Source organism: Microdochium trichocladiopsis (assembly GCF_020744255.1).
Source record: "Microdochium trichocladiopsis strain MPI-CAGE-CH-0230 chromosome Unknown B0I36scaffold_5, whole genome shotgun sequence".
NCBI classification, from domain to species: domain Eukaryota; kingdom Fungi; phylum Ascomycota; class Sordariomycetes; order Xylariales; family Microdochiaceae; genus Microdochium; species Microdochium trichocladiopsis.
This window is the reverse complement of record NW_025763548.1, coordinates 2,915,168-2,939,937: the sequence shown is the minus strand read 5'-3', so window position 1 is coordinate 2,939,937 and position 24,770 is coordinate 2,915,168. Positions and strand designations below refer to the sequence as shown.

At 55.2% G+C, this 24,770-nt stretch overlaps 10 protein-coding genes across 10 annotated transcripts; 6 read left to right on the top strand and 4 right to left on the bottom strand.

Moving 5' to 3' along the window:
* Window positions 1-58: 58 nt before the first annotated feature.
* Window positions 59-3,075, bottom strand: B0I36DRAFT_409924 (fungal-specific transcription factor domain-containing protein; the record flags this gene model as incomplete). The annotated part of the gene is made up of 7 exons (XM_046161901.1): window positions 2,860-3,075; window positions 2,717-2,793; window positions 1,970-2,584; window positions 1,690-1,892; window positions 1,163-1,561; window positions 777-1,099; window positions 59-684 (listed from the first exon to the last, which is right to left on the bottom strand). Exons 1-7 carry the CDS (start codon window positions 2,996-2,998, stop codon window positions 59-61), a joined length of 2,382 nt encoding a protein of 793 aa, XP_046013174.1. The 5' UTR covers window positions 2,999-3,075.
* Window positions 3,076-3,382: 307 nt separating this feature from the next.
* B0I36DRAFT_324018 (vitamin H transporter) lies at window positions 3,383-5,432 on the top strand. The gene is made up of 4 exons (XM_046154051.1): window positions 3,383-3,920; window positions 3,991-4,278; window positions 4,367-5,069; window positions 5,156-5,432. The coding sequence occupies exons 1-4, from the start codon at window positions 3,565-3,567 to the stop codon at window positions 5,366-5,368; spliced, it is 1,560 nt and encodes a 519-aa protein (XP_046013173.1). The 5' UTR covers window positions 3,383-3,564; the 3' UTR covers window positions 5,369-5,432.
* Window positions 5,433-6,460: 1,028 nt separating this feature from the next.
* B0I36DRAFT_349564 (hydrophobic surface binding protein A-domain-containing protein) lies at window positions 6,461-6,973 on the top strand (the record flags this gene model as incomplete). Its single annotated transcript, XM_046156808.1, has 1 exon — window positions 6,461-6,973. The coding sequence occupies one exon, from the start codon at window positions 6,461-6,463 to the stop codon at window positions 6,971-6,973; it is 513 nt and encodes a 170-aa protein (XP_046013172.1).
* Window positions 6,974-7,460: 487 nt separating this feature from the next.
* On the bottom strand, window positions 7,461-11,026 carry B0I36DRAFT_123291 (cation transport protein-domain-containing protein). Its single transcript, XM_046148074.1, has 10 exons — window positions 10,658-11,026; window positions 10,443-10,563; window positions 10,216-10,352; window positions 9,797-10,090; window positions 9,649-9,699; window positions 9,204-9,557; window positions 9,035-9,149; window positions 8,244-8,961; window positions 8,010-8,053; window positions 7,461-7,890 (listed from the first exon to the last, which is right to left on the bottom strand). The coding sequence occupies exons 1-10, from the start codon at window positions 10,920-10,922 to the stop codon at window positions 7,581-7,583; spliced, it is 2,409 nt and encodes an 802-aa protein (XP_046013171.1). The 5' UTR covers window positions 10,923-11,026; the 3' UTR covers window positions 7,461-7,580.
* Window positions 11,027-11,739: 713 nt separating this feature from the next.
* On the top strand, window positions 11,740-13,697 carry B0I36DRAFT_123231 (kinase-like domain-containing protein). Its single transcript, XM_046148073.1, has 2 exons — window positions 11,740-13,221; window positions 13,286-13,697. Exons 1-2 carry the CDS (start codon window positions 11,986-11,988, stop codon window positions 13,424-13,426), a joined length of 1,377 nt encoding a protein of 458 aa, XP_046013170.1. The 5' UTR covers window positions 11,740-11,985; the 3' UTR covers window positions 13,427-13,697.
* Window positions 13,698-13,967: 270 nt separating this feature from the next.
* On the top strand, window positions 13,968-14,733 carry B0I36DRAFT_363175 (uncharacterized protein; the record flags this gene model as incomplete). Its single annotated transcript, XM_046158764.1, has 2 exons — window positions 13,968-14,508; window positions 14,708-14,733. 2 exons carry the CDS (start codon window positions 13,968-13,970, stop codon window positions 14,731-14,733), a joined length of 567 nt encoding a protein of 188 aa, XP_046013169.1.
* B0I36DRAFT_324003 (major facilitator superfamily domain-containing protein) lies at window positions 14,700-16,741 on the bottom strand. The gene is made up of 4 exons (XM_046154050.1): window positions 16,285-16,741; window positions 16,165-16,228; window positions 16,010-16,102; window positions 14,700-15,936 (listed from the first exon to the last, which is right to left on the bottom strand). Exons 1-4 carry the CDS (start codon window positions 16,454-16,456, stop codon window positions 14,769-14,771), a joined length of 1,497 nt encoding a protein of 498 aa, XP_046013168.1. The 5' UTR covers window positions 16,457-16,741; the 3' UTR covers window positions 14,700-14,768.
* Window positions 16,742-16,744: 3 nt separating this feature from the next.
* On the bottom strand, window positions 16,745-19,370 carry B0I36DRAFT_123223 (kinase-like domain-containing protein). The gene is made up of 4 exons (XM_046148072.1): window positions 18,988-19,370; window positions 18,702-18,914; window positions 18,226-18,641; window positions 16,745-18,173 (listed from the first exon to the last, which is right to left on the bottom strand). Exons 1-4 carry the CDS (start codon window positions 19,273-19,275, stop codon window positions 17,195-17,197), a joined length of 1,896 nt encoding a protein of 631 aa, XP_046013167.1. The 5' UTR covers window positions 19,276-19,370; the 3' UTR covers window positions 16,745-17,194.
* Window positions 19,371-19,837: 467 nt separating this feature from the next.
* On the top strand, window positions 19,838-21,646 carry B0I36DRAFT_363172 (uncharacterized protein; the record flags this gene model as incomplete). Its single annotated transcript, XM_046158763.1, has 2 exons — window positions 19,838-19,881; window positions 19,942-21,646. The coding sequence occupies 2 exons, from the start codon at window positions 19,838-19,840 to the stop codon at window positions 21,644-21,646; spliced, it is 1,749 nt and encodes a 582-aa protein (XP_046013166.1).
* Window positions 21,647-22,058: 412 nt separating this feature from the next.
* B0I36DRAFT_243103 (uncharacterized protein) lies at window positions 22,059-23,609 on the top strand (the record flags this gene model as incomplete). Its single annotated transcript, XM_046149962.1, has 6 exons — window positions 22,059-22,477; window positions 22,746-22,993; window positions 23,083-23,219; window positions 23,294-23,352; window positions 23,423-23,474; window positions 23,568-23,609. 6 exons carry the CDS (start codon window positions 22,059-22,061, stop codon window positions 23,607-23,609), a joined length of 957 nt encoding a protein of 318 aa, XP_046013165.1.
* Window positions 23,610-24,770: the final 1,161 nt, after the last annotated feature.

Here is a 24,770-nt window from a genome sequence, read left to right as displayed (position 1 = left end):
GCAAGAAAAACTCTATATATGCTGAGGCTGCACCTTGCGAGCCATGCTGGAACCCTCATCATTGTGGCCAACTGTGACCCAAACCTGTCGAAGCCCAAGGCAAAAAAGCCTCATCGACAGTTTGTGCTGTGAACATCATATCGTCGAAGCTAATGACCCGATCCATGGAGAGGAACTGCTCTTCCATGAGCATATGGGAGATTGCAGACAAGTCATCATGCTGGGTGGGTGTTAGTTGTACTCCCGGCAGCAAGCCTGCAGTTTGATCATCCGGCCGTGTTGTCAATGACTCTGTCATTATTGTTGATGCGTTGCCATGAGTTCTCTGCATGCCTTTATCCCGCGCCACGATGTCCTCATTCGGTCGTCTATTGTTCTTGCGTGGGCTTGCTCGTACACGGGCTCTGGGGCCTGTTTCGTTCCCGGCAAGCCCATTGCCTGTTGCAATACCGGGCTGCGACGATGGCAGCTGCAGCATATTTGTGTAGCCGAGGACGTCGATCGTGAAGTTCGGATCTGCTTGGCACATGGCATGCAGGTGTCTCAACTGCCTCGCATACGTGCCCGAGATGCACTTCACGTGGGTGACGCTTGCCCCCGCCCAGCGCTGTGCGAGCTCATCAAGGCCATCAAGGAGCTTCCAGAACTCTGGCGCAAGCGTGGTCTGGTAGTGCCGCCAGCGTACTGTTGTATAAAACAGTCAGCATAAAGTTCCGGCGTCTGTTACAGCCAGCGGCTAATGAAAGTGATCCAGTAGTGAATACTTCATCACTTACCCAACAGCACCCGAGCACTAATGAAAACGCAGAAGGAGAATTGGCTGGAGGCCAGACTGTTCTTCGGGGTATACCTCAAGTACTTCTCCATGATGGTGCACGTCTCGGTTGCAGCCTCTTGGCAAGTGTCTGCGCTAGATAGGCTGGGGAGTTGGGCCAGACTGACCCACGTGGGGTGTGGAAAAGCGATAGCTTGGTGCAGAAGGATCATCGAGGTGTTGTGCGTGATGTGTGCCAGGGTGAGGTTTGGGTCCATATTGATCAAAGCTGGTTGTCGTGATATGTTGGAGTCTCTCCACTTCTGGGGAAGAAACATTTTCCAGCTTCGCCAGACAACGTCAGCTTGATGCGAATAAGCCGGCACAAGAACGTTGGAAGCAACTTACTGCACAAGCCTTAGATCGAGCTCCTTGAAGCGAATAAGCCAGTCGCTTAGCTCTTGTCGATCCTTGAAACTGATCTTCTGTTGCAGAAAGTAAGTTGTGATCCGACTTAGTGACTCGGTCGCCTCGACGCGGTATGCGAACGCTCCCACAGTCGACATGTCAATTGCGCCGTGTGTGCTGGCAGTGGGAGGAACCGCGGAATGTGCGCTGTCTCCAGTCGTTTGATCTGGCGATGCATAGTGGCTCGGCATGAACGCGATGGAGTTGCCGATCTTGGCGGCGGATCGATCCCATATCCCAAAGTATGGCGTGACAACTGCGTCCTCTTTGTGCCAGAGGCCACCATCGGCCGGTAGCCTTCGCTGCACATCGGCCGATGTCAAGCTGATGTTCCATCTACTGTATATCAGTGATGAGCCTGCGATATGGACGGAGATGTAATGCGTACCCTGTTGAAACAGAACAAAATCTGGCATACTCATGTCAGCATTGTGATCAGTTATAACCAGCGCAAGGAAAATGCCTACCTGTCCAAGCAAAAGATGGTCCAGAAGACGCGCCGTCTTTCCTCTTCCTCTGTCCAATTTCGGCAGGGCGCCAGCAGGGACAATGGGCGAAGAAGCGGTTCATGCTCGCGCTGATCCGGCTCGATGCTGAGCTGGAGATACTCTGCGGTTCGTGTCAGGGAGCCCACAACGGACCATGCCTTGTGAGTGTCCCCATTGCCAATCTGCGTGCCCGTCAGCGTCTACATCTCTGTCTCTATGCAGCCGAGACGATAGAGCTCCTTCGCATTGAGACACTCACGTCAGTGAAGGCGATGATAGACAGGGCCTGGAGGTTCTCCACGCTCAAGTTGTTCATGGCTTCGAGCATGACTGCATTTCTGGAGGCTTCAATCATGGCATTTCTTTCAGGCGCTGGGATTCGTCGATCAATGTTATCGACCAGTCTCAGAGCAGCCACGACCATAGCATGCAGAACGGGGACCATGGCTGCTTGTCTGTCTGGGTCATGCAGCTGCCTCCAGAATCCAGTCTTATGCAAAATAGGTATCCATGGCTGGATGAGGTTGAAATATGCTGTAGCGACATCTCGCATGACTTCCGAGGCGGGTAGGGCGGGGACAGTCTCTCTGAGCGCTTCTAGAGACTGAAGAATATCAATGTCAAGGGTTCCGTAGTTATCCAGTCGTTGGCGCTTTCGAGGCTGCTCCGAGCAGGCAGATCCTCCCGGGCTGGCTTCGAGAATGCTTCCGTGCGAGATTGAACGACGCTTGGGGCGAGTTAAACGCGCTGACGGCAATGGATCCGAAGTGGAAGAGGCAGTCACGACACATGACGCAGCATCATCGGATCCGGGCGAGTTGGGCGCATTGGCTGTGTAGGAGTTGCGGCGCTGGATCGCATGGTGGTCAACCAGCTCACCATGCCCGCCGCGGCACTGACCCTTGGATAATTGGATGACGGCATGTTCGAGGGCCTCTGGAAACGGTCAGTCTGACCGACATGTAAAATCAAGGGCATTGATACATCAAGGGCAACACTTGCCGACACGGCGATTGAGGCTCTCGACTGCGCCAAGCCTGATGCCGGGCTTGTTCTTTTTCGTATCGTACACACACTGTACGGCTGAGGACCAGGTGAGTGAGCACAAGCCATTCCGTGCAGAAGCAGGGAGGTGCGGTGCCTACGTACCGAGTCTGCTGCAATGGGTGCATACAGGCTGCTCGCGGGAGCATCGCAATTTCCTCCGCCGGCAGCCTTGGCAGGACGGCAGGTCTGTCGCTGCTGGAGGCGTGCCCGGACAGCCGTGGTCGATCATGTCGGGCTCCATGCCCCGATAATACCCTTAGCCCTTGCCGTTTTCTGGGATGGGGATGGGGATGGATGTGTAGAGGGCATCGGGCCAAGTGGCGGCCGCGTGATTGCTGCGAGGCCCGATGCTGGAGGAGAAGCCAGGGGCCGTGGGCATCCCCGCGTCATCCTCGGCCGCTGCTGATCCGGGGTCAGCCTTGATGATGGGCATGACGGTCCTCCACCTTGTGCACTTTGTGCGGAGTTGACTTGGCCCGATGCCCGACGCACCAACATCTCCTCGCGAGCCAATCAGCGCCCACAACAGCCCCCAGCCTACAGTGTCCATCCGGCTGCTGCCCCAGAGTTACCCCAGGTTTCGTCGTTCGCGGGACCCCAGGTTCCACAGCCTTTGGTAAGAGGCAATGGTTCTGGGCAAGATCTCCCTGGTCTGCATCGGCAGCCCATTGCGCAGATTCTACTGCTTCAGGCACCCCTAGCAAACTTTTAATTGCTTATAACCCCGTGTCCTTCCCGGCTCCCCTCGTTCCCAGCTTCAAGTCATGACAAGGACGCTTTGCCAGGCCTTGCGCACTGATCTCAATCATGGCGACAACCACCACGATAACGGCCGGGCCTACTGGCGAGCCTCAGGAGGCGGCAGCCAAGCGTCTTGCGGGCGCCGATGTCGCTACTGCCTCAGATGCCCTGGGTGCCGAAACTCCTCAGGCTCGTGACCTCAAAGAGGCACCGAAGCGGTCGCTCTGGGTCGCCTGGATGTACATCTTTGACTGGTATCCTTCGCACTACCCCGACGACGAACGCAGATTCCTGCGCAAGCTGGACGCATACCTCTTGACTTTCACCAGCATCGCCTTCTTCCTCAAGTGGCTCGACCAGAGCAATGTGAACTCGGCCTATGTCTCTGGTATGAAGGAGGAGCTCAGTCTCTATGGCAATGAGTTAGTTCTACCATCGCCTCCATGGCCATCCACTACGACGGCACCGTCGTGCTGACCAGCTTTTGGGCAGATATTCCATGTTTCCCATGTTCTACAACATCGGATACGTGATCACTCAGATACCAGCCATGCTCTTTCTCTCGAGACCCAAATATACGAGATGGTTTCTGCCGACTTGTGAGGTGCTGTGGAGTACCTTGACGTTTGCTCAGTCGCAGCTCCAAAGCGCCCCTCAGATCTATGGCACTAGGTTTCTCCTCGGAGTCCTCGAAACACCTGTGGCGTCCGGTAGCCTTTTCATTCTTGCATCGTGGTACAAGCCGGAAGAGCTCTTCAAGCGAGCCGGCTTGTGGTATGTGTAAGGGACTACTTTTCTTTTGCCTCCGGCATTGCCAGATCCAATCATGTCACCTCCGTGGCGCAGGTGCTGACTCAAATCTCCCCAGGTCCAACAACATCGGCGTCATGTTTGGAGGCTACCTACAGGCAGCCGCTTACACCAACCTGAATGGCGTCCACGGCATGGCAGGTTGGCGCTGGCTCTTCATCATCGACGGCTGCATCTCGCTCCCGCTCTCTATCATGGGGTTCTTCATCTTCCCCGGAATGCCGTCCAGCAAGAAGATCTGGTGGATGTCCGAGAAAGAGCTCGAGCTCGGCCGCCTGCGGATGAGGGAAGCTGGCGTCGAGGAGCCCAAGAAGATCGGCAAGGCCCTGCTACGCCGCATCTTTTGTCACTGGCACTGGTACGTCGGCGTCATGGCATACATCCTGTTCCTCTCAGGCGCATACCCGCACGGCCAGATGGCGCTGTGGCTCAAGGACGAGGCCGCCAAGCACGGCACCTACTCTGTGCAGCAAATCAACACACTGCCCACCGGCGCGCAGGCGGTATCGGTGGTATCAACGATCCTCGCCACGGGGCTGTGCATGATCTACCCGACCTGGGCCATTTTCCAGATCGTCATTGCGATCGTGGCGTTCGCCAATATCTGCATGATGGTCTGGTTCATCCCGAATGCGCTCAAGTTCGTGTGCTTCTATCTATTTGGCACAACGGCGTGCGTCACCCCAATCTTGGTGCCGACGGTCAATGTCTGGCTCAAGGACTCCGCGGAGGCCCGCGCGTTCTTCAACGGCAGCATGATTGTGAGTATTACAGCTTCGTCACACCCCCAATAGTGATGACCAATGCGTGCGTTCGTGACTCGTTTGCTTACGCTTTCTTGCCACAGACACTCGGGTTCGCGATCAACTCGTTCTACCCCCTCCTAGTCTTCCCGCAGGTCGAGGCTCCGCAGTGGAAGAAGGGCTACATCGTCAACTTTTTCTTCGTGATTGGGTGCTGGGCGTTCCTGACCACGGGATACTGGCTGCACAGCAGGTGGGAGAAACGTCAGCAGGCAAGGCGAGATGTGGAGGCCATTGAGCAGCAAAAGCTGTCGTAGATACACAAATGACAGCTCGACCGTGAGATTAATAAATTCCTAGCCCGCGATCGCTTTCAACGAGGCCTGGGTGTGACATCACTGACGTCAAAAATCGCCCGAATTCTGCCATAGAACAACGCACGTAAAGTTGTATTGATGCAGGTCATCGGACCTGCTGCTGGGCAGAAGAGACCAGAGCTCTACGTACAGGCGGACACCAGCTTCACCGCAGCTCAAAAGCGGCCTCGATAGCACGAGCGGATAATAAACATGACCCTTGACAGTTGCAAGCATCACGAACCGTGGACAAGGATCTACCCCGCAATTCGACAAGCTTTTTGAGCAGCGTCTACAGCCATGCCGCGGCAAGTCGAGCAGCAGGACAGGACAGGTGCTTAGGAACCCCTGACTATCCCCACGAGAAGGGCGGGGCTGCTGTGACTTAGAAGAAGCACTTCTAAATAAGCTTAGGAGCGACTGCTTCCCATTGGGCGGAAGACAAGGGAAACTGGAATCCTCCTTCACATGTTGAAATCTTGTGCTCGAGTCCCCCGGTCTGCTTCCCCCGCGCAAGCCAGGGTCTACCCCGGATCTTTTGCTTGATCACATCACGCCAGCAGCCTGCAATGTAATGCTGCCTTGCTCTTTCGAGCCCTTCCAGCTTCGGCTCGGTCCTTTTGTTCAGGCTGCTGCAAGTCGGGTCGCCCGCCTTGCCGCCAGCATCTGTGCACCTTCGACAAGCTTAATGTAACAGTCGGCTAGGCCGGCGCCGCCACAAATGCTACGCTCACGCGGGGTACACGGCCGAAAGTATCATGGGTTTCCGAGTGCATTTCCTCTCTGCAGGGCAGGTGACAGGTTACAGGCAGAGCAGTTGGCAAGGGCCAGACCTCACCGTCTAGGTTTCTTCCGTGTGGTGCAACATCCTGACCAGCAGCACGCAATAACAGTCACCGCCAGCGCTATTATATAACGTGGTTCCCTTCCTCTGTTCAAGAACGGAGAGCATTTTACAAGATCAGCTGCATCAACTTTCCAGCCGAACCTTCTCAACAATATTACGACTACTAGTAGTCATCGTTTTCAGGCCTCATTCCCCAAATTGCCACCATGAGATTCTCCCTCGTCGCATTGGCGGCTCTGGCCTCCACCGTCGTCGCCGACCTGGCTTCGATCCAGGCCGCGCTGAACGACGTCTCCGAGAGCGTGACCGAGACCAAGGCCAAGCTCGACGCCTGGAAGGGCGACCTACTCGGCACGCTGCCCATCGTGGCCGGGTCGGCCGAGCTCGTCATTACCCTCGAGATCAACACGCTCAAGATCAAGAAGTCGGCCAACCTCACCGAGGACGAGGCCCTGCAGGTCTCCGAGACCACCGCCAACCTCATCTCAAACACCCTACCCGTCCTCGACGAGCTTGCCGCCCTCCGCCCCAAGTTCGACAAGCTACTCCTCCGCCCCGTCATCTACCTGGGCCTGCTCACGCAGAAGTCGGCGACCCTCGACCTCAGCGCCGCCGTGGTGTCCAAGCTGCCAGACGTCTTTGCCGAGATTGGCGAGGCGCTCATCGCCGAGTTGTCTGCTGCCTTTGATGTTGTCATCACGCAGTACAAGCCATTTTGAAAGTGTTGAAGGAGATCGTTCAGCAATACTCGGCACTGCATCTTGGCAAGGGCCTTTCACTAGGATGGATCGTGTGTTGCTCGCGTTCGGGGCCCGCTCTCACCCCCTTCTTTGTACATAGTCCTATCGACAAATGCGAGAATGAATTCCTCTCTGCTTGTTCCGACACCCATGGTTCCTGATTGAGCTTCTCAAAATGAGTTCTTTCTACATCAATTGCCATGTAGTTGGTGAACGGTGCTTCGACACGAGTCAGCTCAATTTCCCCGCTAGATCACGCAGTGCATACGGTTCGACTCTAAACTCAAACTCGCGGACCAAAGTAACGGCTATTCCTCGGATGTCAGCTCGTGGTGGTGCTGGAGATCAAGATTGAGGCTCCCGGCTGCATCTCGCGAAAGAAAACGCGTCCTCCATCCGAGGTGCCAATCAACTGATCATCATCTTCAACATCTGCCGAGAGGATCAACGAACCGAGAGATGCTGGTGTGTAGAGTGGAGATGACACAATATTTGTAGCTCCATGCTCACGTACACTCCACGCCGGTCATTTTCCTCCCTAGGTGTGAAGCAGACGCTCGACATCACAATATTACATCATGTGCCTTCACGGCGCCTTAACCTTTTCCGGACGCGGGTGTGCGAAGGCCTCGGCAGCGGCAGGGACCCTGCGTGATGACATCCTGGACGAGCCGAGCGAGGAGCGACGCACCGACATCTGTCCATCCCCGGTCCGCTCTCTGTTCACAAGTGGCGCCTCACCCGGCAGCATGATGGCCCGGTCGATGCTATATGGCAGACAGCGGTGCCTTCCGCGAATCATCATTGCGCAGATGACGAGCTTGCCGAAGACACCGAAGAGGCCGCAGAGAGAGGTCGAAACGCTGGGGTGGCCGAGGGAGAGCCCGACGTTGCCACTAGATTAAAGCGGCGTCAGATGTGTTATTCATAGGGAAGAGTTGATGGTAAATGAAATCAATGTAACAGATGACATGACCGGACCGCTCAGGACAGGACCAGGGCGGGATGGGCTTACTATGCGGACACTACTTCGAAGAAGATGGAGAAGACGGAGAAAGCCTGATTGGGCGAATCTCTGTTAGCTTCACTGGATTTTAACATGCTACGAATGACAAGACAGAGGAAGGTTACAGAGAGAGAAGAAAACGGGGGAATCAATGCCCGCATTTAGATCTCAATCGAAGGGCCGCATCGGTGAAGAGGATGGCGGTCTAGATAGAAGAGAGATCCGCGGAAGAGTGGTACATACCGGTTCTGAATTATCAGCGATCCTCCCAGACTCAGCGATGCAGAGACAAAATGTACCGAGAAAGATGTACCAGAGGTCGAAGCTGAGCTGGTTGCGGACGTGCATCATGAAGTAGCTCGAAGTGCGGGTCTCATCGAGAGCTTGGTGCTCAACGGCGTAGATGCCCAGGGACTGTTCCTCGTACGTGTTCGACGCACGGATGCTGATGGCTATGGGCAAGATGGCAATGTACATTATGACGACGAGGCTGAACTGCACAGCAGGGTTTATCTCGGCCAGGTTCATGGTAGATGTGCCCGTGTGGCGGGACGACGCGGCCTGAAAAAGCGCCGCAAGAATCCGGGGGCCCATCGGGAGGTCTGTGATGGTGGGGTTGTCAAGGTCCAGAACGATGATAAGAATCACATCGACAATGTTGAGGGCAGCGATGATACCGAAGAGGATCCATGTAGGACGACTTGGAAACAGAAGGGTGTAACATCGACGAGGATGGTCAAGGAGGAACTTGAGCGTGGCCTTGGTGGGCGACTTCGATGAAGTGGTTTTGTACATTACCCAGATGCAGAAGCGAAGCATCACGGGGTACAAGGTGTTGCCAGCGAATGCCAAGAACGTCATGAGGAGCATAGGCCATGTAGCATCCCGAAATGAGATCATTGAGTCAGGAGTCAAGGTGAAACCCAGGTTGTTGACCATGGTCTGGGTTGAATAAATAGCCCTACAAGGATAAGTCAGACACAATTGCGGACTCTGCAGTGTTGAGCTGATTGAGGCGAGGAGAATTCACATACCACCAAGTCCAGTCTTGGCCACATTCGACCAAGAACTCCCTGTATTGATCCGGCGCGGTATGGATCCACGGCACCAGACCTATGACACCAATAAGATGCAAACCAATATAATATCCTGTAATGAAGGGTGAGCTCTAGTTTATCCTAAACATCACTGGCAATCACCTACCAATAACAACCTTCAGCAGTAGTTTGAGTGCGACATACTCGATGCCACCAAGCCTTTCCTCGTCCTCTTCACTCAAGTCGTAGAATTTGGAGCTGCGCCCAATGGTGACCTGCTTGGATAGCCCCGGCAGATCGTTGGGTCTTGGGAATTGCGAGGCATCGGATCGCCTGCCCTCCTTGGGTCGAGAGCCTTGCACAAACATGGAACCGGCAACATTCTCGATTGACTTTTCTTTGGACAGTCGATGATTCCGACTGTGACTGCTCAATTGGTACGTAGGCTCTGAAGGTTCCCCTTTGTAGATTTGTCGTACTTGCTTGATCTCCTCGCTGTCATACTCGTTCTCCAGGTCCTCTACAGGCACAGTTTGAGACGTCAGTCGTCTAGCATCCGCATTGCTGGCAAGGCACAGCTGGATAGGTCAACATATCGAGATCAAACTTACGTCCAGTCAGAGGACCGTTACCATGGAAGTCTGTTTCCACGAATGATCGTCCTAAATAGCGAGTGCGCGTCAGTCTGCTCTTGAGGAGACGATTTTATGCGTGGTGGGTGGTCATTTGCCAAAAGGCAACGGGAAAGGCATGACTCACCATCATCGCGCTCATGAGGAGGCGAGTTATAGAGCACATGATGAGCATCATTCGATGTGGCTGCTTGTCTTTGAAAGCCTGTCCCGTTGGCAGTCCCATCAACTTCCAAAGACTCGACTTGCACAGTGAGATCCTGCGACGGATTACTGCGCATTATCGACACATCCATCTCGCCTGTTGCGTTGTTACGCGCCTCTGAAGCCGGCACAGCTTGATTTTGGGCCTCAATGCCGTCGCCCGTGCGTCGAAGTGCGAAGACGACACCCTTCGGTTCGGCCCGGATCAGCGTGAGAGCTTGTATTGTAATAATGGTCAGCGCATCGTAAGGGCTGATCAGGATACACGAGCTGCTGAGCAAGACCTAATGGTCTCATTCTCAGGCCGGACGATGTTGTGTAGGAAAAGGAGTGCCCCCTTACAAGCTGCGCGGAACTTTCTCTTAAACCACAGTATCCTCACAATAACAACCATGACATTGATGATGCCGAGGTTGGTGATAGTAGGGACGACATAGAGGAAGACCTGTTCGTAGGTGCGCAGTTCTTTGACATCAACACTTGCAAGCTGGATCAGCAAATCTTCGTATGATGTCCGCGCGAATTCATGATACAGTTTGAAAAATCTGAAGTGGGGACGAGGGACGTACGTGTTCAAGCCAGACTCTGTTGAGGCACTTGCGCCAAAGAAGTAGGCATCGACAGCGGCCATGTTACCTTCTGGCGCAAGGACAACTAGGCCCATGAGGCTGCAGACGATGATCCAAGCGTCTGTTTCGCAGAGACGCTGGTTAGCTTAGAGCTCTTCAGGCAAAGCGAAGCTGCAAACGCTCCAGGCGTGAACTAGAGACCAGAGATGGCATACAGTGGACTACAATGAAGCTGGCACGCCTCTGTACTGCTTGAACTAACCACATCATATCGGCACACTTGGGGAGCTTCCAAAAGAATGAGGGAATGGCAGTGATTGAGGAAACGCGTGAGGAGTGTGCCGCTGGGTGCAGAGGGCCAGTCCTTCCCCCCATCGGAGAACAAGCAACAATCAGGCAAGAAAACAGACGCGAGTGCTGCAGCTCTCTTGAATATTTAAGCCCAGTCGCGTGCAACAATAAGCTCATCGCATCGGACATCACCTGGCCTATCCTGATCCTGGCTTTTAAAGGAAGTTGCAAATTGCTGGGTGGGGGGCTTCGGGGGCTAGCTGGAATGAAGGTCTGCAAGGCAGCGGCAGGTATCCTCCCTGGCAACGCCACTGGCGAGTCGGTGCATCAATGTGGATATGAGCATTTTGTCGCTCTACAGCTCATATTGTTTACTTCAAGCTAATTATCGGCGGAGATGTATTGTTTGGCAAACATTGACGTGCCTGGGGAAGCAGGAGATAGCTCGACTGTTGGGCTACCAGCAGCAATGGTGCCGATCATACTTGAATGACTGATTGCCGTAAGTACGGAAGTCCGGCCTTGGTAGTGCGTCGATTGGGACGTAACCCATGGAGGGCATGCTCGTCAGCCGTGCAAAACATTCCCACTCCCTCAATACCTGACCCTCCTCAGGCCAGGCAGTTCAGCTCCCCGGGAGAGGCAACCTATCCGATCCCTGAAGCACGGAGCCTCGGGGACACGAAATCACGCTTGTAAGCAGACTAGTGGGGCGGCCCGTCACTCTATTGTGCTGACACCCCGCCGACAGTCATGGAAGTCGTCGATGTGGTCGCTCCCTCGTTCCCGGACGTAGCCAATCAGATCCTATAGAGCCGGGACCATGTCCCGCGGCGAATAGACGTCAACAGCAAATCCACCAATAAGACCAGAGGAAGCCGGCTAATGAGGCCGGAGCATGCCGAGCGGTTGGGGGTTCTTGAAAACTCACTGCTTGTTCTTGCGGCCAAGCTGATCTAAAGACGGCTGTTTTATGCCGCTCGTGCATGTGCTCACTACCGAAGCAGGTAATTTCTTGGCTTTCCGCATTAGCTGCCGCCCGGAGTCATCGCCAGGCGGTGTGCGTGAGCCATGTTCAGGCAGATATTATGGGTAGACTGTCTCGGACTTCGAGTCTCGCGGAAAGCGAGATCCTCTTTGATCGTCGGCTGACGCTCCCCTCAAACGCGACGAACAAGTCTGACACCGTCTAAAGCTTGCTAGTAGAAAGTATGCCCCCCACTGCTTGTCTGGCTTTGGCGTTGTTGCACGTATGACTCGAGTTCACAGGACGTCAGTCGCAGGAGCGCCACCAATTGGGCCACAGTTTGTGATAGACAGTACATCACAAGGCGGCCATCGTCACAGCTATAGTGCCACCACAGATCTAGGAGTCAAGAAGAGCCGCTACACATCTCCGGCCCAGGTCGACAACCGGCTCGACAAGTTCAGAAGCCTGCTGACCCGGGCCAATCAAAAGTTTCGAAGCTTCCAGCCCGAGCATCACCACTTCGGCTCGGGAGAGAACCTCTTCAATTCCGTGGAGGCCAGCAGCATCGCCACGCTCGAGGGATGTGACAGGGCCACCCGCCGTCAAATCGGACGGGAGGCCTTTGGTACCGTCAGTGTTGTCAAACGAGCTGCGTGGCACCGAGATCGGGACACGAAAGACGCCCCTCTACTCTCAACGGAGACCCTACCACAAGTCACACCAAGTCCGAGTCTCGACTCATCGAAGAATGAAGATCGCGGATTAGGCTTAGAGAAAGACAGCGCGGACGCCAATCTCGAGAAGCACGAACTGGTTGCGGTCAAGCAGTTTCGCCGGCGTCCTGGCAAGTCTCTGGAGTTATACCGGCAGAACGTTATACGCGAGTTTGAATTGGCAACAAAGCTACGGCATCCAAACATAGTCTGCACCTGGGAACTCATTGAAATCAACAGCGCAGACTCTGATGAAAATGATGGGAATCTCGGCGTCGTCATGGAGTACTGCGAAGCCGGGGACCTGTACCAGCTGATGCGGTCGAGGGCGCCAGATATGCTGTGCATGGCTGAGGCCGATTGCCTGTTCAAACAGCTCATGCTGGGGGTCGAATATCTCCACGTCTCTGCTGGGGTTGCACATTGTGATATCAAGCCCGAGAACCTGCTCATTACGTATGATGGACGTCTCAAGATTGCTGATTTTGGCTGTAGCCAGCATTGTCGGCGAGATGACCAGCCTAGTGTACTAGGTAGTAGTGGCGCGAGCAGTGCTGGTCCCGGCCGGAACGGCCTCGTATCTGGCGCTAGAGGCTCAGAGTATTATAAAGCCCCTGAACAGCACGTTCAAGACCAGTTTAATGGTCCGGCTGCCGACATCTGGGCTTGTGGAGTTACGTACTTGGTGATGCGGGTGGGAAGGCGGCTCTGGCCAACTGCCAGGATGGACGATCAATATTATGCCATGTACATAAAATGCCGCCAGGAGGCAGCAGGATATCCGCCTATAGAGGTGTTGGAGTTAGTAAGTTCACCCATTTCTTGCGAGTGGTTTCTTTTCGTTTGCAATGTATTAACAGTATTTACAGCAGGACTGCCGGAACATAATCTACTGTATGCTCGATCCTGTAGCAAAACGGCGGATCACAATATCACAAGCCCTGAAGACGGACTGGGCTCGTGCAATCCAGGTCTGCAATACACCCGGTAAAGGCAGCACCCCGGGCTGAGAAATCTGCGCACTGGGAATCGGCGCTCGTCTCAAGTTCACAGACCGAGCTCGAGGTGCTCAGTCTGGGCGACGGGGCATCAATGTGCCGTGCGACTCCTTCAACATCCATACCTGCAACTAAGAGCCCGAGGATTTATTTCTCCTGGCTCAGCGAGGTATTCAAGTTCACGCTAAACCACGGAAGTCGAGAGTACGGCCAAGCAGGTCGGAGAGAGGAATTTGATAGCCGAGTGAATGGGGATGGGATTCCATTGAAACACATAAAGAGCTACAATCAATGCGTTACACAGAAAAGCACTTTTGCTTAGTTGAACAGAGTTTCCTAGACTGGACCCATCGCAAAAGGCAGAAAAAGCAATCCCTCCACTGCCCGCATTCAGAGACACCAAGTCCCGGACGAACCCTGCTGGGAGATTAAGTAAGCAAATACTTGGGGGGTTTTGCCCCTGGCCCCAACTGCAGGGGACAAATCGCGACTGCCTTCAAACTCACAGCGCGTCCTTCTTCAAGACTGTACTTGGAACGCGCGAACTGTCACCATGGCCTCCCCGCCGCCGTCATCTCAGTTACCACCACCACCACCAGCATCTCAATCTCACTTCGCCAAGTTCGACAACTTCACCCCTGACGACCACGCGCCCTTCGACGACGAGTTCGCACGCCTCGCGTCGTCGCAGCAATGGGTCCCCGGCTCTCAGGAGTACACAAAGGAGCGCACGATCGCCATGCGCGAGGAGCTCAAGTTCAGCTTCTTCTCCCTGGCGCTGCCAGCGGCAGGGGGTGGTGATGATGAACTCACTCCGCAGCAACTACTAGAAGGATACCAGCTGCTCTGCGATGAGGTCCGCATCCCCCGAGGAGAGTCTGTCCCGGAGTGCAAGAGGGCGCTGAAAGCCACGCTGGTCAACATAATTGACCTCTTGAATGTGCGGAGAACTGGTGGCGCTGTCGAGGTGTGGGACAACTTTGACGCATTTCGCACGTACACCCTTGCGGACGGCCAACGGATCGACAAGGAGGAGGCCAAGGCGGCGCCGGGCATCCTCGCGTCGCTGTTGCAGAATTTCGGGCGCGGGAGGAGTAGGAGCCGGCGCGGGAAGCAAAGGGCTACGAATCTACCGAGGGTGCTGGAAGGGCGAGTGGGAAAGAGAACCAAGGCAAAGGCAACAAATCGCCGCTTTGCAGTTCATAGCGGGATCGTATAACGACATGAAATAAAGGGATGGCCACTGCTACTTTTAAAGCCATGGCCACACTGACTAATCTAATTACTATCTAGATGTGTGGGTCCTCATTAGTCCCTAAAAGCTTCGCGTGATACTAGTTCTGGCGCGGCCATGCTAGACTTGCTTGGTACCGTCGGCCAAGCTCAAGGTCTTGGCGAGCTGGATCGGCTGAGCAAGAGCCGTGTCGTCGGTCGACTCAACGTCGCCGTCTCCAGCCTTGTTCACGGCGGCGGCCTCGGCAGCAACTGCAGTAGCGTCGACGGGATGCTCCGGGACCAAGAAGACAGCAGCGGTGGTGGTGGGGATGGTGATGGAGAACGTGACAAAGGCGATGATGAGGTTGACCATGGGCGCCACTTTGGCCGCGCCGATGCCGAATGAGACGCAGGAGCCGATCGACTCAAAGGAGCGCAGCAAGCCGATGGCGAGCGTCAGGGTCTCGAGGTCGTCGAAGAAGGCGCCCACGAGCCAGTAGACGAACATGTAGTGCGACTCGTTCATGAAGCGCAGCAGCATCTGGACGGCAAAGGCCCGCCCGAACTCGGGACTGCTCCAGTCAATGGTGATCTTGGGGACCGCCTCCGAGTACAGCTTCTCGTTGGAGACTTGCCAACTCAGCAAGGCCAGCATGAACACGGAGAAGAAGGCCCAGGTCCCCTTTGCGAGCGTGGGCCGGCTCCAGCGCCTCTGGTCAAGGAACCAGCCCCAAAAGATGTTGGCGATGGTGGCGGCTATGCCAGAGGTCAGGGCGCCTAGGGTCCTGGCGCGTACTGAGAAGTATTTGGTCATGTAGATGCCGAGGTACGTGCCATTCCAGTTGAAGCCGACAAGAACGGGGATAAGCAGGAAGAACTGCTTGGAGCAGAGCAGCTTCCACATTTTCTTGGTCTCGCCCAAGATGGCCTTCTTCTTCGTGGGGTCCGGCACAGGCACGCCGTCAGAGCGGATGACCTTGTGCGGCGGCGAGACGAGCAGGGCCAGCGGCAGGCCCAGGCACTGCAGGGCGATGAGAATCAGGTACGTCTCGTAGCCGACTTTGCCGCGCTGCTCGTTGGTGGTGTTGAGCGACAGCTGGATCGAGGATCCGATAAGCTGTCCGAGCTCGCGCAGTCCCAGCCAGATGCCGGTGTACTTGCCCCGATCCTTGATGCCGCCGTACCCAAGCGCAATTGCGCCCTCAGACGCCCAGAGGGCCGAGGCTGCAATCCCGCACGTCACACCACCAAAGAGCACGAACCACTCCACCCCGTAACGGTTGTTGACGTACAGCGAAGCCGAGTATCTGTTCAGGGAATTTGAGGAATCAGCATCTGCCGGGCAAAATTAGGGTGGGCATGGGCCCAGCTCGTGCTTACGGAGCGTATCCCAGGGTACCAATGATGAGGACCGGCACCAGACCAATCTTGTTTGCGACAACGGAGAAGATAGAGCACCCAAATGCCATGATGCTACTCGGCGTGTCAGCTAGATCCATAGATGCCACAGCCAAGTATCTCTCTTCCATTCTTACCCAAACGTCAACGAGTTGGCGCCATTCACGAGGTACGGCTCCTGCTGTCCACCAGCACCGGTGTCTAAAACCTGTCAGCGTCCCCTCTCAAAGACGCGGCAAAGTCAAATGCCAACTCACTATTCAAGGCGTTCCAGATGCCCGGCTGGGTAAAAGAGATGAGGCCAACGACGATAACATTGAACAACGGGCTGCGATACACGCGTGCCCATCGCGACCTGGGCTTTGGCGGCGCGACTTGACCGCCGTCCTCCGGCCCGTGGCTGGGTGCAACTTCGACCGTTGGAGCCATGCTTGGAAAGATCACCAGAGGGTGATTATGCAGTCAGATGGTCACTGTTGGTAATGAAGTTGGGAAGAAATTTAGTCACCCAGCAGGGGCAGCAACCGTCGTGATTAAATGCCCAGCCCCAGGTGGAGTTCCTCGCGCGGATCGAAGAAAAGTCAGCCATCCTAGTCCGACTCGTGGGCCCGAGGTCGGCAGTTAGTCCCCTAAAAATGCCCCCGGGGAGGGCGACGACGATAACGGCATAATTCGTGCTGCAGGGGTCCGATGACGATATTAGCTCCAAAGGGGTCCGGAGCCGCTCGCCTTTGGACTTAAGCGTTTATCCATATTACACAGGGTTACCTCCTCAGCCTATTAGGCTCCAGGTACGAAATAGTGGAGAAATCCCTGGGGTTAAACATCGTCGTCTGTGTTCGAGGGTTGTTTACTTGTGGCGGAGAAGCGTCGCACTCTCGAGGTACTTGTTATCGTCCAAGAAACTTGCACTTTGAGCTTAAATAAGGATTACCCAGGTGCTTTGATGAGCACTAGGATAGCGTGGGGTTCTGCCTCCTGGTCTCTTGCTTAGTGGTGCAGCGGTTACCTTCCTGATTCTCTCCCCAGGGGCTCCTGGTGACAATTGGGAATCATCACGTAGCACTTAGGAAGTCGTATCCAATCTTGCTGTGGTTATCTGGGAACAAGTTAATGTGGTGATCGAGCACAACAGCCCTTAGACTTTACAACAAACAACGCGGGCTGTCAAGATTTTTTAGTCATGAGGGCATTATATATGCGACCCAGCACACCAACGTCGTTCAGTTTCGGGGTTGTCCATTGTTTGTCCCCATATCGCTTACAGTTCGGACAGTAGTAATTCCAGCGCTTCCCGTTATCAAAGTCACCCAAACCGTCCACGTGTTTGGCGTATCGCCCGTCGGGAGTGATTGGGCGTCTATCCATGCACTCGCAGCATTGCTTAGACAGGTTCTGACACTTTCGCGGGGCCCAGTGCTCGCATGGTCGTGCTCCAGCCGGACGAGCGCGCTGGCGAGGAGGTGGTGGCGGCACCGCCAGGGCCGTCAGGCTTTTCTCTGTTTTAGCTTGCCTTCTTGATCCTGTCGAACCGGGCTTTGATTGGTAGTCGTCCAGGACAGCGGCCATGTGAGCAGCATGATCTTCCTTTATGACTGGTGGTGCACTTCGGAGATTCTGCTCCAATTGTTGCTTTTCCGCGCCCACGGCCTGGGCAGGTTGCTTCGTATATCCGTTTCGATGCAAGTTTGAGTTTTCGAGTGGTAGTTGATACCCAGTGCATCCCTTTGGCGGGAAGCTCTCAAGCTTTTTACCAGGCACAGGAGGTTTGGCAAGCTGCTGGTGACTCCCCACGTCAGGTGGTGTGTCAGCAGGTGTCACTATGCTGCTCTTATCTGCCCAAGGCGGCACAGGCCACTGCTGGTATGAGGAGCCTGTGGTAGGTCGTTGGCTGCCCGGAGGCGTCAGCGGCGGCGCAGCATAATCCGGCTGGAAATACTGAGGTCCCAATCTAAGTTCGGCTTCGTGATTAGGTGTTGAAGACGATGAAGCTTTCCATGGATCGGATGATGCCGGCGATGTAGCAGGACTGGGCTCGGGGTTCATGGCCGCGGTCGCTTGAGCGGAAGGGAATGTGTTCTCCCACTGACTTGAGCTACCAGCCCCTGACAGCCCCCATGACGGCTCGGGACTGGACAGTGATGGTCTATGGTCAATTAGCAGTTTGTGGTGGAATGGACTATAACTGGGACAATAACCTCTGATTGTTGGATGAACCCTCTCCAAGCCACGGGTGGCCGAGCACCATTTCGATACTCGGCCTGTCATCTGGTTTCGCGGCCATAGCACTCTGTATGAATCTGGCGCACTTGGCACTCGAATCATCCAGTGGCTCGATGGGGAAACACCTTGGGTCTCGGGCATATTCCATGAGTGGGCATGGAGACTGAAATGGAGGCCTGCCTGTGCGGAGGCAATAAGCGACGCAGCCGAGTGCGAAGATATCGACTGCCGGAGTGTAGCTGTCCGCTCCGTCATCGAGCTGCTCCGGTGCAACGTAGCCGTGGGTACCGATTCCGTGCGTGTCAAGTGCCGTACCGTTCAGATTCTTCGACAGCCCAAAGTCGGCAATCTTGACATGCCACACGGGACCGGGGTGGGAGACGAGGATGTTCTACAAGACACCTGTGAGCGAAAGCTGTTTTGGAGGAAGCAGTCGGGCCTGATAGCGTACAAGTGGCTTTAGGTCCCTATGAACAAAGCCTTTTCGATGCATGCACTGCAAACCCGTTGCTACCTGGGATACAATCTGGGCTGCCTCTGGTTCGGAGAGAATCGTGTGGTTGACGTAGCGTTGAAGGTCTCCATGTTCCATAAACTCCATGGCAATGTACAGGTGCTCGGTATCCTCGAACCAGCCCAGGCAGGACACGAAGTGTTTTGCGTACTATTGTCACACTGGTTAGTGGCTTCGACAAGTCTAGCAGTCTTCATTGCGAGGGAGTCTCAATTTTCCATACCTCGGGGACGCGCATGTCAGAAAAGGTGATCAGGGCCATGAGTTCTCTCTCTGAGAACTTGGAATGGCGCTTCGACACATGCTTGACAGCACGGACGGTGTTGGCAGCTGCACCAGATCGACATCGTTGTTTGTAAACACTACCAAACGCGCCTCCTCCTAGGTGCTTCACCAGCTGCCAGCAGTCTACGCCCCCGTCGGATTTGTGGTGATGCTCACCATTGGGCTGAAACTCGGTCTCGAGCTTCCACGCCTCAAGAACGTTTGCGAGTGAATGATCGGCGGGCATGATTGTCTGACGCCTGGACTATCACCTCCCAAGGAAATGCCCAGGAGGTGGACTGAAGAACCGGGAAAATCAGCAAAGCCTCGGCGGGCTGTAGAAGCCTCGAGTGTTATAAACTTAGCCTTGTCGCGAGTGTGTGTGCAGTTAAACTGTGAGACTGCATGCTAGCCTGCAGGACGCTGAAGCGACGTGGTGCTATCACAAGGCCGAGGAAGGGCGGCAATGGCGACACCACAGCGCGCCGAGTCGACTTATTGGCCAGTCCACACACTTGCGTAATGCCAGAGAGGCGGCCGTGCAAACTTACACTGGCTGTGCTCGACGGCAGGTATCTCATCGCAGGCTCAGCTGCATCAGGCCAGCCAATCTTCTCCCCAGCCCGCACACCCTTTGCTCGGGGTCTATTGTGGTCGAGGCACTGCCGCCCCCAATCCGTGTCGGCTAGCAGGGCTCCCATGCTCAGCGGTAGGCCTCCACGTCCTGAAAATTGATCTGGACACCGCAGCTGTTGTTGTACATGACTTCCATCCACACTTGCAGCTCATGCCACGCGTACCTGCTCACGATGGACCCGTTGTCGATATTCGGCCTCGTTCAGACTTGCTACGAGTGAGTACACACACATTCCCAAGCTCCCCCTTCCAAAGACGGGCCTAACGAGTGCAAAAGAGTGGGCGCAAAGCTCATTGAGATCTGCGATTGTTGGAAAAATGCCGAGTCTGAAGTCCAGGCTCGCCTCCTCAAGGTCAGGAGCTGCTGGTTCCGCTCCAGGAGCCAGGTCGAATTCATGAGGCGCGTCTCCGCAATCATTGAGGACGATCTGCGAAGGCTGTTCGGGGACCTTATGAGACAACTCGCGACATGCTTGCGCGAGGCATCCGCGCAGCTCAATTCCGTAATTCAAAGGGGAGAGGATGCGAAGCCGGGATTCCTGGTGTTTGGCGGGCGTGCGAAAAAGGCTGCGTATGTTTGGAAGAAGGAAGCACTGGACGGTATCATTGCGGACATGGAAGAGTGGCAGTCCCGATTCGACCCAAGCTGGTTTCTCATCATGACCATCGCGAGCCCGACGATTGACAACGAACTCAGACGAGCCAGAGCCAGCGCGGGAATGATCGAGCGGGCCCCTGGAGGAGCGCCTAGCGCGGCAAACAATCCTCTGGCACTTGCTTCAGGGCTCCGGACCACGCTATCATCTGATGCAAAGCCGCCGAGTTTTCTCTCGTCGTTTCCGATGGAGACAGTGGACATACCTTACTCGGCTCTGAAAATTGCGCGCCGGACCGGGGACTCGAAGTGGTATGTCGTCGACAGCATCGACTGCAGCCCTTATCCCGATGTCAAGGCTCTGGCTCGTGATGTTCGCGTGCTTGCTGCCAGGCTCTCCCAAGCTGACCCTGTTGCATTCGGGCTCCTCAACTGCAAGGGCGTGATCGCAGCCTCTCAAACACAGCAACAGGGTGTTCCTAGCCTGGACAGCTCCTCGCCACCTCAACCGGCTGGCGCCAACCATCTCGCCCCCCTGAACACCTCGAGAAGCATTTCCCGCAGTCCATCGCCTAGCAACTACCGCCAGATCAGCAACTTCACCCTGTTGTTCCGGTTTCCAGAGGGCATGGAAGTGCTGCAGTCACTGCGGCAGATGCTGCTCAACTCGGACGCAAACATCTCGCTGGGCCGCAAGGTGCGCATTGCCCGGGAAATGGCAAAGTCGGTGGCCTACGTGCACACATTTGACTTTGTCCACAAGAACATACGACCCGAGTCCTTTCTATGCTTCGAGCCTCCCGATGGCGCAAGTAGTAGTGGTGGTCTGAGCAGCCACGCTTTCCTCGCGGGCTTCGACGCGTTCCGTGCAGCTACCGGGGCTACAATGATGCATGGCGACTTAACCTGGGACTGCAACGTATACCGCCACCCGCTGCGTCAGGGCTACAACCCCGCTGAAAAGTACAGGATGCAGCACGACATCTACAGCCTGGGTGTGTGTCTGCTCGAAGTCGGACTGTGGGAGCCGTTCGTGGAGTACTCGTCACCGGAGAGTGGCGGACGCAGCGTGCACCCAATGGCCGGCAAGTCATTCCATCATTTCAATGCGTGGCTCGAACAGAAGAATGCGGCTCGTCAGGATGGTAGTAAGGCCACATCAACCGAGCGGCAAGGGTTCCTCGACCTGCTGGCTTTCAAGCTAAAAGACTATCTTGTAGAGCAGGCTGAGACAAGACTGCCAGCACGAATGGGGGCAAAATACACCCGAGTTGTCCTGGCGTGCCTATCGTGCCTGGATGAGGACAGATATCCTGGCGACGATAGGCAGGTGGCAGTGCAATACATTGAGGATATCATGATGAATCTTGGTGGAATATCCGTCTGATACTCATATCCCAGCCATGGGCCCTAAAGAGTGTTCCCTGAGCCACATCAATCATCTCCAACTAAAACGTTTCTCTACGTGCCTCAGGGAGTTCGTTTATCCCTGAGCCTGATACAATCTACAGGTATAGCTCGAAGACGAGGGAACGGCTGACACACCATCGCAGCGCGTCTTAGGAGCCCTGGATGGCGACATATGGCGACATGTGGTGGTGTGGGTCCGGTTGCATCGGCCTTGGGAGCAGTTCGTTCCGACGGGCGAGACATTATGCAGCATGAGATGCCGATCAAGGCCGTCGGAAGCACATCCATTAGCTTAAATGTACAGATTCGCGCCTTCGCTCTGTGCCACAGCTCGTGTCCGTGTTATCGCAGAGCACTACCTCCTCCTGTGGTGACCTGTACCGAGAAACATGGCTTCGCTCGTCGCAAACCCTGTGGCTTACAAGCCAGCCCGATCCTTGTCTGCACCGTACCAGCCAGAGGTGTCCTTTCCGCTGGCACTGGAGCTATCCAAGGACGGGACATCCACTGCCGAGCTGACTGATACGATCCGAGGCCTCGCTGCCAACGGCACCATCCGGAAGTTGTTGGACGCCCACGGCGCCATTTACTTCAACAACCTTGGGCTTACGTCGCCGGACGACTTTTCAGACTTCGCCCACAGTTTCGGCTGGCTGCCACATGAGGACATTGGCAACCCTGTGCGGCGTACCTTGTTGGCAAGAAACGTGGCGACTGCAAACGAGGGCCCCAATACTCAACCTGTCTATCCGCACAACGAGTTCGGTCTGAGCCCTCACTATCCCGCCTATGTGTTCTTTTATTGTGTGTCGGCTGCTGAGAGCGGTATGTAAGATTCCCTCGCGCACCTGCATTCAACCGTGCGCGACAATGTGAGTCACAGGCTTATGCCAAGTGCAGGAGGCGAAACACCCATCAACAACTCCATCATTCTGTACCGCCGGCTGAAGGAGCGGTATCCCGAATTTATCGAAGAGATCGAGCGCAAGGTGAGGCAAGAAGAGAGAATAAGCGACATATCATACGTTCATGCGTTTGAAGCCCCAATTCATGCAATATCGTCCCTTGCTGATGAGTTACGATATGAGACAGGGTGTCAAATATCACCTGTTCTACCCCAACGCGCCACGGAACCAGACCGACTCCCCTGGGACGTCCGTCTTGCAAGCATATGGCCCCCAAGTCCTGGACGACGACGACACCGAGACCGCCCGCAAAAAGATCGAGCGTGAGATCCGCAGGCTGCCGACCGCAAGCTGGACGTGGGAGAACCAGTCGGACAAGAACCCGCTAGGCGATCTGCGGGTCTGGCAAGTTCTACCTGGTGAGGCTACGCTATATCCTCGCGGCCAGAAAGAGTCCAGCTGTCAATCACGGAACTGGAACAATTTGATAGCTGACAAAACGTATCAGCTGTACGCCAGCACGAGCAGACCGGGCACCCGGCTTTCTTCAACAACGTCGTCTCCCGCTTCCTCAATGCCGTCTCCGCCGGCTCGCTCCTCCCACCGCACATCAACAACGACGGCCAATACCAGCCCCCCGCTTTTGTAAGCAACCCGTTGTTGGCGTTGGGAATCTAGGGTGTTCGAGCGCTAATTGTGTGTTTTTTCCTTGTGGTTAGTATGGCGACGGGTCTCTCATCCCGCGCGAATACCTCGATTATGCCGTGGCAGTGATCCAGTGAGTACTGTTACACCCGGCTGGACATCCATCAGGAATCAAACTTTGTTAATCCGCGTGAACATTCTAGCGAAACTCGGGCGCTCGTCACATGGCGCCCTGGAGACGTATTGCTTCTCGACGTATGTGCCTACACGAAACAGCCGCGGAACCCTAACCCTCACGACCCTTTGTATATCGGAAACACTGACAAAAGTCGCTTCTTACTCGTGCAGAACCACGCCGTGCAACACGCCAGAGAGCCGTGGACTGGGTAAGCAACAAAGCCATCCTCGCTCGCAAGCGGGTGTATTATACTTGACTGTAAAGCTGACACTTTGAGGGTCAGAACCAGGAAGCTTCTGGCCAGTCTCTGGGACGAAGTCTAGGTGAGAGTGGAGACATGGATTTGAGGGTGGGACTTTCTCATCACCGAGGGCAAGGTACAGCTTGTTGGAGACAAAGATGTGCTGAGGGATAATTCGACCAACCACGAATGAGTACAAAACTACAGCACACTTTGCAGGAGGATTTCATGCAGTCGAATGTCTTACGTCACTGCGAGTCATTACTGGCTGGAAAACGCCGCCCACGAGCGCAAACTGAGCAAGTCCACTTTCTCCACAACCAAGAATTCACGACGATACACGATGGATATACAGGTACGATACTATCTGGGCAAGGGTGAAGGGTTCTACAAAGTTCTTTCCACGTCAGAGGCAGCCTCCGTCAGTCCGCCAGAAGTCACAGCCAAAGACGTCGGCGAACGGCTTGGAGCTTCTGGACTCCCCACCCACCCCATGACCTCGGGCCAGCGGTGGTCGGTGAACGAGCGGAAGAAACTTTGCTCAGAATTGATTATAGATTTCCACTACTGTGTTACATCCTTGAAACGGGGCTATTACTTAATAGTCTACGAGTAGCCTGCTTTCCTGGCGGTTGGGCAGTGGCTTAAAAAGCGCATCGTGAAAATTCATCTCAACTTGGGTAGCGTGTCGGAGTCAAGAGAGACTCGTGTTGGAGCGGTGTATCTCAAGTGGACCTGCCAGGTCTTTTTGAGTCTCTTCACCAGTCAGCCACACGCTGGCTTCAGCTCAACGTCGTGGAACCACCTGCCGCCGCTGATCAAAGACGGTTGGAGCAGACTGCCAGGGCGTCATTCCGGGGCAAGATCTGCATCAGCCCTCTCTTTCAATGGTGTGACCTGTCACACAATGCAGTCCTACCCAATGGAGACAGTGCCCCAGCGGCGCATCTTGGCCCTTCTTTGCATTCAGCCTGCATCAAAGGGAGCGACGGACCAACTCCCCGCTGTGGGGTGATGTGGTACAAGAGGTCAGCGGCCCCTGCGCCACCTGCAACATGATGCTGTTTTGACGTGCAGAGGGCGGCGGGGCCTCCCGCTAGCTGCCTACAGTGTCACAATAGCATTGGCAGCG